General features: G+C 34.0%; 1 protein-coding gene across 4 annotated transcripts in view; it reads right to left on the bottom strand.

Moving 5' to 3' along the window:
- Positions 1 to 5,468: 5,468 nt before the first annotated feature.
- The window catches only part of LOC126977914 (uncharacterized protein DDB_G0283697-like), a 39,632-nt gene continuing 30,773 nt past the window's right edge, over positions 5,469 to 14,327 (bottom strand). For 3 of the 4 annotated variants that reach the window (XM_050826594.1, XM_050826595.1, XM_050826596.1), the window contains exons 15-18: positions 13,497 to 13,648; positions 12,224 to 12,383; positions 6,370 to 7,832; positions 5,469 to 5,894 (exon numbers count right to left, since the gene is read on the bottom strand). In XM_050826594.1, coding sequence (XP_050682551.1) covers positions 5,569 to 5,894; positions 6,370 to 7,832; positions 12,224 to 12,383; positions 13,497 to 13,648 — 2,101 coding nt within the window. In that variant the 3' untranslated portion in view covers positions 5,469 to 5,568. The remainder of the gene's footprint in view (positions 5,895 to 6,369; positions 7,833 to 12,223; positions 12,384 to 13,496; positions 13,649 to 14,327) is intronic. The other variant, XM_050826597.1, reaches the window with a different exon arrangement.

Genomic DNA, 14,327 nt, shown 5'->3' with positions numbered 1-14,327 from the left:
AAACTTATTAGTTAATTAAAAAACACGTCATTACCCAAAATATTTGTCAAGCCCTGTTTTTTATTGCAAGAACGGTGACGCTGCTAATTTTCTCCGTATTGTTGTAATATTATCTGATCATTGGTCATTATTTTATCATATACATAAAATTCGTAAATAAGGTTCTTTTTCTACTCGAATCTATTATTTTTATTAATATATATACATGTTAACTTGGAATAATAACGTTTAGAACGTGAGTAGGCCCAAGCGAAATGAAGCAGTTTCAATATACATATACATACGTTTCCCGTCGCGTCAGTGTCATTCTGTCAACTTCCAGGACAATCAGTGCGCGAAATTTAATCGAAAAATGACTTACTGTGCAGTGATAGGATGTCACAAAGCGTCTTATAATAAAAATTATGATAAGAAAATCACATTTCACACCTAAATACTATTTCACAACTTTTAATTTAAGCTAATACATTAGTCAAAACAGCAAAATATTTTGCAAAAAACACAAACGCCATTAAAAAAATGTGTTGCCATCTATGAATGTACTATATACCCCGAGTTCCTCCGCTGGGATAGTTTTTTGGGAGATATTGATAGGAGGCTATAATGTACGATGCCACATGATGTTATAAGTATTCAAAGTCAAATAATCTTAATTCAATTAGTCTTAAACTAAGCGCTTTGAATAGTCACTATAAATATTTCTTTTAAATTACTGAATTTACCATATGTTCGGATAAAGTTGGAACATAAAAGGCCACTCTTTTTAACCGACTTCAAAAAAGGAGGAGGTTCTCAATACTTCGGTTTGTTTATGAAGTGAAACTTACAAAACCGAATACTAAAAATTTTACATAATTATGACTACTTAACTCCTACAGAAACTATTTACAAAGAAACGAAACTATTGAACATTACTCAACTTTACAACTACTACACATGCATACTTATATATAAGATAACTCATAGACTCATTCGCTCAAATACAACATTCACAACAAAACACAATACCAACAAATATGTATTACGTCGCACCAGACATCTTGTATTACCTAGTATTAGAACCAAATATGGTAAAAATAATATAACATTTGCAGGAGCACAGCTATACAATAAGCTTCCGAAAACTGTTAGAGAAGCGACTTCGCTCAACATCTGCAAAAAAAGGCTGCTATATCATTTACAAAGCAATGAATAAAAACATCTTATCATAATAACAATAAAGTATATCTTGTAACTTGGACCACCGCCTTAAAAAACCGGAAAGCAGCAATGAGCAAATTCGCCTCTCACTCACTGATTTTATGTTCTCATGTAAGTGACGACAGTCTGAATGAGAAATTAAAGTTCTTTAAACCGAAACTTCTTTATCGACGAAGGAGAGAAATTTTATAGCAAATCGTCACGATTTTCGGTTAGGTGCCATTTTTTTTTATTATATTATCATTAATTTGCGCGGCGGCCATCTTGGATTTCAACAATGATGCCAAATTCGTTCTCTCCACCCTCGACAACCTCAGATTCGATATCAATATTGTTGAAATCATAAATTTGCACGGCGGCCATCTTGGATTTCAAAAATGATTCCAAATTTGTTCTCTGCACCCTCGGATACGATATCCATATTGTTGAAATCATAATTTTGCATGGCGGCCATCTTGCATTTCAAAAATGATCCCAAATTCGTTCTCTGGACCCTCGAGGACCTCCGATACGATATCCATATTGTTGAAATCATAAGTTAGCATGGCGGCCATCTAGGATTTCAAAAATGATCCCAAATTCGTTCTCTGCACCCTCGACAACCTCGGATACGATATCAATATTGTTGAAATCATAAATTTGCGCGGCGGCCATCTTGGATTTCAAAAATTATCCCAAATTCGATCTCTGCACCATAGAAAACCTCGGATATAGCAGGGAACGGTGCCTCTATCGTCTCGCTTTTTCGTTTCATGGAGTTTCAAAAAACAACGATTCTAAAGAATTTCTTTACTTACACTTCAAAATATATTCCAACAATAATTAAATACGTGATTTATTATTAAATTCTTAATTTATATTTTATTTCTTCTTTCTTATTACATATCTATAATCGAGTATTTCTTACAATTATTTACTGATTTAGGGAAATGTCTATTCACTTGCAACATTATTTGGCTGTCTGTGTGCGTGTCGGCGAATGTAAGTACGTGACGCTCACGCACACATTAATTCAAATTCAAATAAGTATTTTAATTCAAAATAGGATGTGAAATCACTTATTGAAAGTCAAAATGAATGCCTCAGGCCTGAGAAGAATGGGCGCAACAAACTCAGCGGGCTTTTTTTTTTCATCAAAAATATGTTTTACAATTAAAGTAACATTGTACAATTAAACTTATTATTTAATAGCCTGAGGGCGGTCGCTCCATTCCCAATCTGTGGTATCATTAAGAGAGTCATTTATGTTATAGTAACCTTTACCACACAAACGTTTTTTAACAATTCTTTTGAATAACGTAATACTTTTGTTTTGAACATTTTCTGGGATCTTGTTGTAAAAGCATATACATCGCCCCACAAAAGACTAACTCGACTTAGCCGTGTTTTGAATCATCAGTTTGTGTCTGTTCCTGGTGTTAACATTATGGTTATGACAGTTTCTGGCAAATTCAGTCAGTATTTTAAAAGAATTAACTGCATTTTTTTAGTTATTGGATATTATTATCCTTTATTTTAAGGCTTCACCATTACTAATCGGATTGAAATAGTCATTTACTTACTTCTTGTCACGAGTTCTCGTGGCAGGCTTCATCTATTACGTAAGATGCAATATATTATATACAAAATTGATGACCCACTTTGCTGATAATTCTTTTAAAATCATAAAAACAGGTATATATTGTTAAGAAATAAGTCAGCCTTTAGTCTACGCACCTTCTTGGTGAACGAACGATGTAACGTAAATTGTCAAATGTTTTGTGTCACACCCTAGTGAACTATTTGTTTCGATCCTGTATTAATTTAATATAATACTTATATAAATAAAAATATACTCGTAATTACTTCCAATCCGTGCCTTATTCGTTCAAATGGTGTTTATATTTGCACGAAAAATATTGCATGACAATTGGTGAGCTGTCAGTGTCCAATAAAATGATAAGTTACTTAGGAAATGTATATGTTTAAGCGAATTTCGACCTACTTGTTTATATAACTGTAGGAACTTGATATTAAGGTAGGTCACGATTCATTTTTGTCGATAGTACTACAGAGGATGGATTTCTTGCCTTGATTGTTTGTAAGAGGAGTTGTGGCCAACTGTAGTCAACTCACTCAGTCTATGCTAGCTAGTGTTAGAAATAGCACGCATTTATTTATAATACGCCTGCGTGTATTATTTACATACTGTTTTATACTCTCAAAATAAAACTAACATTCAAGGAATGACCTAACACCACTAAGTTTAAAATATTATCATATTTATATATATTATATTGTATAAAAGATAATGTATGTTCACCTAAAACTTGATAACTGTTAGCTCAATCAAAATAAAACTTTACACACATGTAAAAGGCGACACACTCCGAAACATATAGTTACGTTAGTGGCGGATAGATGCCGCTTGTAGCAGTGATTTTTATCTTTTGAACCACAGGTCGAATTTTTCAGGTAAACCAAAGCGCACCTGGCACCATTACATACATTAATTATAAGTTGTCGATTTGACTCAACGAATATCCCGCTGTCATCAAATTGCGTCATATATTTGTTCAGGCCATAATGAACAAATATAGGACGCTCCCTAGTATGTAGTAAGTACATAATATCAATTCATAATATAATAGGAATTCTGGTTCTCGATGTCTCGAGCGATTGCCAATTCCGTGGCCACCTGGAGAGCAAAGCCAAATTGGCTTCGAAGAAACTGGGCGTCATAAATAGAGCACGGCAATACTTCAAGCCGGCCCACATTCTAGCGCTGTACAAAGCGCAGGTCCGGCCACACATGGAGTGTTGCTGTCACCTCTGGTCTGGTGCACCCCAGTATCAGCTCGATCCAATTGACAGCAGCACTCGCATTGAGCAGCTCGAATTGTCAGGGACCCGGTGCTCTGTGAACGGCTGGATCACTTGGCGTTGCGTAGAGACATCGCTTCAATGTGTGTCCTCTACCGCACTTATCATGGGGAGTGTTCCGAAGAGCTGTTTCACCTGATTCTTGCCCCCGAATTCGACCTTCGCACGACACGCCACAAGTTAGGATATCATCCCCACCATCTGGATGTGTCCTCCACAGTGCGGTTTTCAAGGAGCTTTCTTTGATATACTACAAAGCTGTGGAATGAACTTGTGCAGTGTTTCCGGGACGATACGACATGGGTAAGGTACCAACGCTCCTGTGACTCCTCTGGTGTTGCAAGAGAATGTGGGCGGCGGTGATCACTTAACACCAGGTTACCCGTACGCTCGTTTGTCCTCCTTTTCCATAAAAAAAATAATATCATCTCAATGACTTCATCATGTTCACTTAGTCATTGGTTGAGATGGCGTCGTGAGGCGGCTATTTTAAAATATATCGAAGCGTTGGCTGGTCCATGCTCGTGAACGAGCGCAGCTGGTGAGGACTGGGCGATTTTGAAAACCAGAACTGTGCTATTAAATAAAGATGATAAAAAATTATTCACATATTGACGATGCGCTCATAAAAAAAAACCTTTACTCCTTTTCAGTGTGTGTAGAGTGGCTACTGTACTCAAAAGCTGCTTTAAACAGTCACGCAACTGATTGAAAAGCAACACTTTTCATTCATTTGATAAAATGCTGAGCTGAATGAAAATCTTAATTTGAGTGGCAACGAGTGTTTTATTTTTGGAAATGGTTAAGTTTCAGATGTCTTAACCAAAATGATTATTCATATAATTTAGAATTATGAGCTCCCGATGATACGGCCCTCAAGTGACTCGCATATGCGAATTAATCTGCGTCCACGGCACTTATATCATGCCAGTTACTATTGGGGAGCGAGTGAACTGGGAAAAAATATTGCGTAGTCAAATGAATATATGTAGTCATTTTCCCCGTCAATATAAGCAAAATTTTTATAGAACTCATTTCAAATATTTCCCACATCCAAATTAAAATGTACATGACGATTGGTAAAACTGTCGGCTATAAGCTAATTTTTTTATGACAATAAGTGGCGTGACGAACAGGACGTTCAGCTGATGGTAATTGATATGCCCTGCCCATTACAATGCTATGCCGCTCAGGATTCTTGAAAAACCCAAAAATTATCGGTACCACAATTGCGCTCGTCACCTTGAGACATTGTTGGGTCTCATTTGCCCAGTAATTTCACTAGCTACGGCTCCCTTCAGACCGAAACACAGTAATGCTAACACATTACTGATTCACGGCGGAAATAGGAGCCTCCCACTCAAAACTGTTTTGTAATGCATAACAAGGAGTTGCACAATACGACATTTTCATAAAAGCAAAAAATCATTTATTTAAATGCGTTCAACGCTGTTACAATTAATCATTACTAAATCACTAATTATTATATTACTACGAGGAATATCATTAATTTGGAATTGCAAAATGGGTCAATATATTTGGGCTGGTATCTTCATTGTCTTTCGACATTTCTGTGATAGTCGAGAGATTTGGGATAGCACAGGTCAGTGGAAATATCTGGTTCAAATCTGCACCATAACTAGGGCTAGTTTCTACATAATTTGGCAAAACTTGGAAGTCTGTCTTCGTTTCATCTTCCGATAGTAGATACCATTTGCAGGATTTTGGAGTGCTATCGCCTGTAAGATCTTCTGTTATAATGCTATTTGGGGTGTGGTTCCCTGCTGCCACTTCATGTTGTACAGTTGTTGTAGAGACAGAACACTTAAAAGCTGTAAAAATATGAGCTATAATATTTATTTCGATATTTATAAATGGCATAGGAATAAGCGTTAAAAACAAATTAACTGTATTGATGTAGTTCTATGAAATGACATTTATGAGTGTCAAAAGTTTTCTTTTCCTTTTATATCTACCGCCAGTTCGGAAAAGTTTAAGCTTTCATGAGAACAAGTGGCAAGAAACTCTTTTAAATCCACATTTACAGCTTCATCGTTTTACAAATCGTGTTCGAATCAAAATTTTAATTGTGCATATTTTATATATTTTTATTACATACATATATTTTTTTATTACAATAACCAAAAAAGTATTTCTTGCAACGGTTTTGCTACTATGAATATGAAAATTAACTGTACTTACAATAATTTCCAATCTTACTATATATCATTTATTTATTTAATATTATCAGAATTGTCAACTTTACGAAACTTTTGCATATTTTTATATTTGTTGCTTCATACTTACCTTCCATATAATCAGTTCCGTCTTGAGCATTAGATCCCAAAAACTCTAGTCCCATTAAATCATCATTAATTTTAGAGTCATTTTGCAACACATCCGATGTAAATGACTCCGAATCAATTAATACTGTTGGGATGGCAGGATTACTTACGGCTTCAACACTATCAATACATTCATGATCCTGTAAACATGTTTCTGAATGGTTATGAACAAGATCCATACTATCGTTAAGCCCTTGTAAAAATATGCCTGATTCAGTATCATTATTTGTAAAGATATCATCTTTGGGAGTATTATTTTCAAAATGAGTAGGGTATAAGTCATCAGATATTTTTTTTAAGCTATCAGCACTTCTAGGCCTTGTAATTTTAACTTTTATAATATCTTTTTTCTTTCGTCCTCTGCCATTTTTTCTTGCAGGTGTCTCAGTTATATCTGGAGGTATTTCTTTATCAAAATTATCTCGAACACATATTACTGGAGGACAAGATTCTCTATTTAATTTGGAACACGACTCTCTGTGTTCTTTTTCGACGACTGCGTCAGTGGAGATCGGGTTGCTAATACGTTCACTTCGTCGTGGCGTAGACGATCGCTTCCTCTTCTTCTCGGGAATGAAATTACTTACTTGAAACTTTGACTCAGTGTTTTCTTTGTCTTTGTTAGTTTTTATTTCCGTAACCAGCTTCTTTGCACTTTCTAGTAATAAATCTCGAAGTTTAGCACTAATCGATTCGGAAAATTTAAGATCCTCTAATTGCACACTACATATTTTATTCAAAAAACTATCGGATACCGAGTTTTCTGCCATATTTATGGTATAGTTCGATTGTGATCCATTTTCGGACCTTCTATCAAGTTCTAAATTTTGTTCCATTAGGGGCATAGATACATCATCCCCACAAGACATCAATTGGTTTAAAATAACTGTATCAGTTTCCTTCACTGAAGATTCATTTAAATTATTATCATCAATTAAGCTTCTCGATATCGATATATTTTCAACAACGGACAACACTGGGGATGTTGGCAAGGAAATGTTACTAGAGCCCTCTTTAGTATTACAATTTATTTCAGTACACTCTATAGAATTCTCTATAGCATAAAAATCATTTTCACATTCAACAATCTGATCCAGGCGACGTGGCGAGCTAGATTTTGTAGGCATGAGTTGTTGATAAGATTCAGATTTATAAATGCGACTACTCAAGCTAGAGTGTGAATCAGCCCTATGAGGAGGGCGGGCGGTGAAATAGGATAAATTAGAATCACTCGAACTCTCAGCCGGCGATTTACATCTTTTGCGCAAACGGTAATGGGTATCCACTTTGCGTGATATGGTTTTAGCTCTCTTTTTCTTCCGTTGTGTTATAATTGGACTTGTGTCAGTATCTAAGTAACCCTGCGTCGATTCTTCATTTATTGATAAATTTTCGAGAGAAGTCTGTACTCCTTGTGAAATTGTGCTGTTAAAAAACGAGAAAGTGTTAAGGATTCGTGCAATAGGAAAAACTAAAGCAGGGATGGGAAAACTTTTTGACCGGGATCTCAAAAAGGATATCATGATTTCGTTAAAACTTCTTGGACCAAGATCACATAAGGGTGGCGCGTGCAATATTTGTCCCATCACTGGTCTAGAGTTTCTTTTGCGTTAATAAACACATCAGTGAAGCTAAATGATGAAATAAAGCAGTGCAAATTAACGAGCAGAAGCTAAAGAGCCATTTCACAGAAATGAGGCAATGTGCGTTAAAAATAATGTAAATAGTGGAAGCAGGTTTAACATGCAGGAATATTATTAAATTTTAAGTATTTTTTTACATAAAATATTTATTTGTGCCTTGGCCTAAACACGGCAATAAGATATTAAACAATTTTTTTTTTCAAACTTACTTTGATGTTAAGGTGAGTTCTTTCACAAAAAACATAAGCTTATATACATGGATATCATAATTTTATTGTTCGTGTCTCGTATTTTTACGTAAAATATTAAGACCTTATTTATAAATTCACACTTTAAACCGTTAAAATTTATATTTAATCATTCAAATATTTCCCATATTGATAGAATCTCAAGTTATTTTTTTTAATATTAAACATCAGATTTAAAAAAAAATATTCAGTGCCAGCAAAAGACGAGGGTTCTTATCATTCTCTTATTTAATCTTAATCTTTTTACCACTTACTTCAGTAAAGTTTAAAAGGAAGTAACGCGCATAACTTATAACAAAATGAGAAAAACAAGTATCTATTATAGTTATTACAGATTTTGAAATGTAAACACAACATATTTCTAAAGATGTTTATTCATAAATTCACCTGCTCCCTACATCTACATTTCGAGAATATTCTAAGAAAAATCATCGTCCCTTTAACAACTGCTTATAATAAACTTACATGTTATGTAATTTCTAGATAATAAAATAAATACAACTTGGAATTACAATAATTTATAAGTGAAAAATTGTACTTTGGATTTAAATAATTATATAATAAAAATTGATTGAATACTTATTAATCATTACTTATTTAATTTAATGTATATTATTCCTAATTGATTTCATATGAAAACTAATTAAGTTAGAAAAATAACGCATTAATTTAGAAAAATTTACAACTCAAGATTCTTCTCTGACTGGCATCACAATAATTATATACAGATAGAGGATTTTGAAAATACTTGATAATATTAATTCACACAAAAATATAAAGTTGATTATTGAAGTTTGTACGCAAATTTCTCTTATTCGTGTAAAAATTAAGTTCTGACATTGATTTAAAGAACTTGTACGTCATATAATAATAAAAATATAATCATAGTTGTGTTTCTACCAACGCAGCTATAGTCTCTCTAACGTCATGATTGTACAGATATGTACTACACGGCCCACTGACCTCTACTATATACCACTGGACTGGCGGCTGTCAAAGTGCTTTTGTGCCTGTTTGATATTCGCCATTTTGGCGCTGTTGGCCATAGCGAGAATCTGCGGTACTAAAACTAGTGATGACAACCTCAGCAAACTTCGATAGATGGTGGGAAACTATTTACAAAAAAAAAATTGTGTATTTTATTACTTTGATTCTTGAAGTATAAATAACACGGAAAACGCGCGAAATTAATTCAAAATGCAAAAATACTTCAGAGTATCGCACGTTTCTTCGCAGCCATTTGTATTGTACGTCAAAATTAGTTCTCTGGACGCTCGCGAGTGGCGCTTCAAATAGGCACAAAAAATTTGCTGGCAAACATAATACGGAACAGCCTGTCCAGTGGTATTTAAACAGGTCAGTGATACGGCCACATTATCTCTGGACGTCGCGGTCGCGTGCTCGTTCCTTTGCGTCAGTACGGTTTGCAGTTTCATCACCGTTACATGTCGTGATATTCACTGCTTTATTTTAGAATTATTCATTAATGTTAAAAGTTCTGTAGTTTCCGTTGAACCGTGTCGCTGTAATTGTTCTGAGAGAAAATAAATACTTTTTTTTTACGTAACCCAGTATTTTTCTTTTTTTTTTCATTATTATAATAATAATAATCAGCATCTCAAGACAACATCTTTACATCAATTCATAATACAGAAAAAATAAATCGTACTTTATTTATTAATTCATAATAATTTCCTAGTGATTCTTTTTTTGCACACCGTACCAAAGCGACGATGTAACGTCATCAACGTCACGTCCAGAGATAATTTAGTCGGGTATACATACACTGCGACAGTCAAATTAAGTATTTTATGTATATATAGAAAAAAGAACATTCATAATATCATAGTATTATTTAAACGAACTTTTCACGATACTTACAAACTCTCATTTAAATATAGTTTCGTTTGTTGATGATGTGATGAACTGTCAACTCTCTCACACTATGTGTTTGTGAGATATTTCATATGATACAGTAAATGTGACATCGTTAAAAGCGTACTATAGAAATGTTCGTCTATTTTCGTCACATTTACTCATATTTGTCTCCACTAGTCTATTATGGCTCATTTACACACTAAGCAATTTTTTTCGAAGGTCACCATTGCACTACATGTATGAATCAAATAGAGTATTCTACAACTGTTCCACTAAACATTTATTTCAGCTAACAGTTGCTTTACGTTACATAAAATTTTAATAATAATATAATATTGACACACTAACACAAATTATCTTGCCCCAAACTAGGCATAGCCTGTGTACTATGGGTACAAGATAAAGATATATTTTATACAATAATATACTTACTTAAACATACATAAATACATATAAACATCCATGACTCGGAAACAAACATCCATCGAACCCGGGACCTCTAGCGCAGTAGTCAGGGTCACTAACCACTGGGCTATATACATAGGTTGTCATATATATTTATACTAGCTGACTGGACAGACGTTGTTCTGCACATAATAAATAAAATACTGTTTATATATGAATTGTCAACAATATTTCATAACATCAAGAATTATTTCGTAAAATATGCTCCCTGTTGTTATAATGAAATTGTTTCACGGCATAACTGTCAAACCGTGAGTCTATAAATTTTCTCATAGAAAAGATGTCCATGCAAAACAAATATTGACAATAAAAATAACGTTGGGTCCCAAATCGAAATAAAAACTATCCTATCTCTCAAGTTGGTCCAAAGTGCACTCCATCAAGTAATCCCCATTAAAATCCGTTCATTAGTTTAGGAGTCCATCGCGGACAAACAACGTGTCACGTAATTTTATATATATTAAGATATAAAATGAATGTGAACATTTTCTTTAAATTGGTTAAATGCAGATAGAACAGAAGTTCGATTAAGAACACTGAAGAGAAAAGGAATGTATAATATATAAATTTGTATTCTATACACTTTTATGGAACTGTTGTGTAATAAGGGGTATTAAAACACGAAGGTGATAATAGTATCACATGAGAGTTGTAATACCTAATTATCAACATTAATAAAAGACTATCTACACCCATAATATGAATCCTGTATATAAGATTCTGAAACAGTTAGCTTACTGCTAACATTAAAAAAGCCAGTCCTAGTAACCAATACATCATCCAAACGAGTGTTGTAATGTTGTACTGTATTTAATTACAACACTCGTTTGGTTGATGTAATGGTTATCAGGACATTGGGTGTATTAATGTTGGCAATAAGCTAACTGTTTTAGATTTAAAGCATGTAGATAAATAACTATTAATTTAAAGTTTAAAATGATCCTTCTAGTCTTTAGTGCAAAAAAGTATTTATTATTCGTAAGGTTCTACATTATAATTTCTTCAAAATGTTAATAATTAATATTCTTCGTGTCAAAGCCCCTTTACGAACTGATATAGCTTCATAATAAGTGTTGTTGCAATATGTTATTGTCACTCCCCATAGGGAGCAATAGCAATATATTTGATATCTTCCTATTTTTTTATTATTAGTGCAACAAGAAAAAGGAAGAAAAAATGTCAAAAAAACTTCAAGCGGCACAGTGTTTAATACTGATATGTGACGTCACTATGGCTAGTGTTTCATTTAAGATGGACGATGGTTGTATTTAATATTGTTACCAATTCAAATACCTTACAAAAATATGAAAAATAACATCAAAACTAGATAATTTTGAAAAACCTTTTACCATATACATATATTTATTGTTTGATACAGTCATAAAGTTAAAATAGTTATTTGTCACGCTAAAAATTATTTGGTGTGTGAACTTAGCTTTATTTTGATATTTCATGAGTGCGCATCATTTGTTTTGTAAATGTACATTTTGTTGTTAGTTCTATCGAAAAAACATTTTATTGCCCTTGGTGTAAATGAGCCATAAATTCGAAAAAAGACGGTATTAATACATAAACTTACTACCTGCTGTTGTTTGTGCGTTGCCGGCGGGTGTCGGGGGGCGGGGAGGGAAACTTGTAACGTATCTCCGTCTCATCCTCCTCTACGTTCGTACTGCTCACACTATTCGATCTGCGTGTATTCTTCCGTATGGTTACATTGTCCAGACTCGCTTTTGTATTTTCTGTTAAAAGGCATTTATTTTCTCAAAATTGATTCCTTTAGAATTATTTTTGATGTCATTTATATACTACTAGCGCTTCGGAAACAAATGGCGCTCTGAGAGACAAGAAGCGGCGCAAGAAAATCTCCCAGCATCCTTTTTTGAGCGCTTTTCAATAAAATATACAATATTGTACAGTCATTTCTATCGCTATAAAATTAAGCTGAACCTTCACACATGATCTCAATATTTTTGAATGCCCACAGACTAATCCATAGTTTTGATACAATTCCCTATTAATGTAATGTACTAAGGCAGGAATACTTTTAAGAATTGAATTAACAATGAAAGTTATCCACTGAGATCCTTTGCATGCCTGTTTGTGAAGACTGAATAAACAGGATTCTTGAAAAACCCGAAAATTATGAGCAGCACTACATTTGCACTCGTCACCTTGAGTCATAAGTCGTTAAGTCACATTTGTCCAGTAATTTCATTAGCTACGGCGCCTTTCAGACCGAAACACAATAATGTTTACACATTACTGCTTCACGGCATAAAAGGCGCCGTTGTATTACCCATAATCCAGCCGGCATCATGTGCAAAGAAGCCTCCCACTGGTCAATGCCACAAGTCGCCTCTTATGACATCCTTGAGCCTGGGACACATACAGAAATACAGGAATTCGAACCTGGGACCCTTCGTTTAGAAGTCTAGATTTCAATCAATCAGTTTATGACATCGTCAAATACTATGAAGACGCTATAAAGAACCATGCAGAAATAATTCTATTGTAATAATAAAGCTTCTGCGAACATCACAATAATTAATAGATTTATATTCTTTGTTTAATAATCAAAATACTTTCATCTTACACCATTTATACGTCTAGATAGACTGTGACAGCTGTGAAAACGTGGAAACAAATTGAGGTTGACAGTTAACCTCTATTTTGAGCAATTCACGCACGGTAACATAAAGTGACATACTAGAGTGTAAGACGTAGCTTGTCACGCTCACTAAAGTTATAAGCCTGGCCTGTTTTCATCGTTGTCTAGCAGCAAGGGGCTATGTCCAGGTGTATAAATTATATAAGACTTTCATCTAGCCTCAAATAAAATGACAATATGGTACCGTTGGCAATTTTTCCTGAAGCCCGAGTAGATTTTCTTTTAGGTGTAGCATTGCTTGTATCTGGCTCCGCTTGTTTTTCAATTGATAATTTATTTTTCTTCCGAATTAATGGCGTGCTTTGTTCCGAGTTCTTTCGTGCCTTCGTTGATTTTCTGAGGAGAAACATATCTTTATAAATATAATTTCAAAACATGCATACGAGGGCGTTAAAAAAAAGTGAGATACAAAAAAGATATAATAAGAAAATCTTGTTTTTAGGGTCCCGTACCTCAAAAGGGGAAAAAAAAACGGAACCCTCATAGGATCACTTTGTTGCCCATCCGTCAGTCCGTCTGTCAAAACTACATTCTCCTTAAGCTGTGAGAAATTCAAACTATTAAGTTGAGGTAGAAAAAGTTAAGGCCGTTTATGCCACAAAATACGTTTGTGTCCAATTTATAAGGACACTATAAAGTGAATCAAAAATTATAGGGTACTAGGTGACACCATATAAAGTAATTTAAAAAAAATAAAATTTTTGGAGTATAAAAATAAATGCAACCGATTCTCAGACCTATCGTACTACAATAATTATTGTATTCGATTGCCATCTTGCAACCCTCTATATATATAGCGGATTTGTGGATGGAACAGAATAATATAAAAATCACGGTACAAAAATAATTGTAGATCGTAGAAGGGCGATAATTTGAATTTGTATATATTTTTCAATGCTGAATCATAATAAAATAAAAATAATAAATTTGTCAAAATAAATATATTTAGGGGTCACCCCTATCAATTAGGGGTATGAGAAATAGATGTTGGCCGATTCTCAGACCTACCCGATAT

The sequence above is a fragment of the Leptidea sinapis genome, chromosome 46 (genome assembly GCF_905404315.1).
Source record: "Leptidea sinapis chromosome 46, ilLepSina1.1, whole genome shotgun sequence".
Lineage (NCBI taxonomy): Eukaryota > Metazoa > Arthropoda > Insecta > Lepidoptera > Pieridae > Leptidea > Leptidea sinapis.
This window is presented reverse-complemented; position numbering and strand designations above follow the sequence as displayed.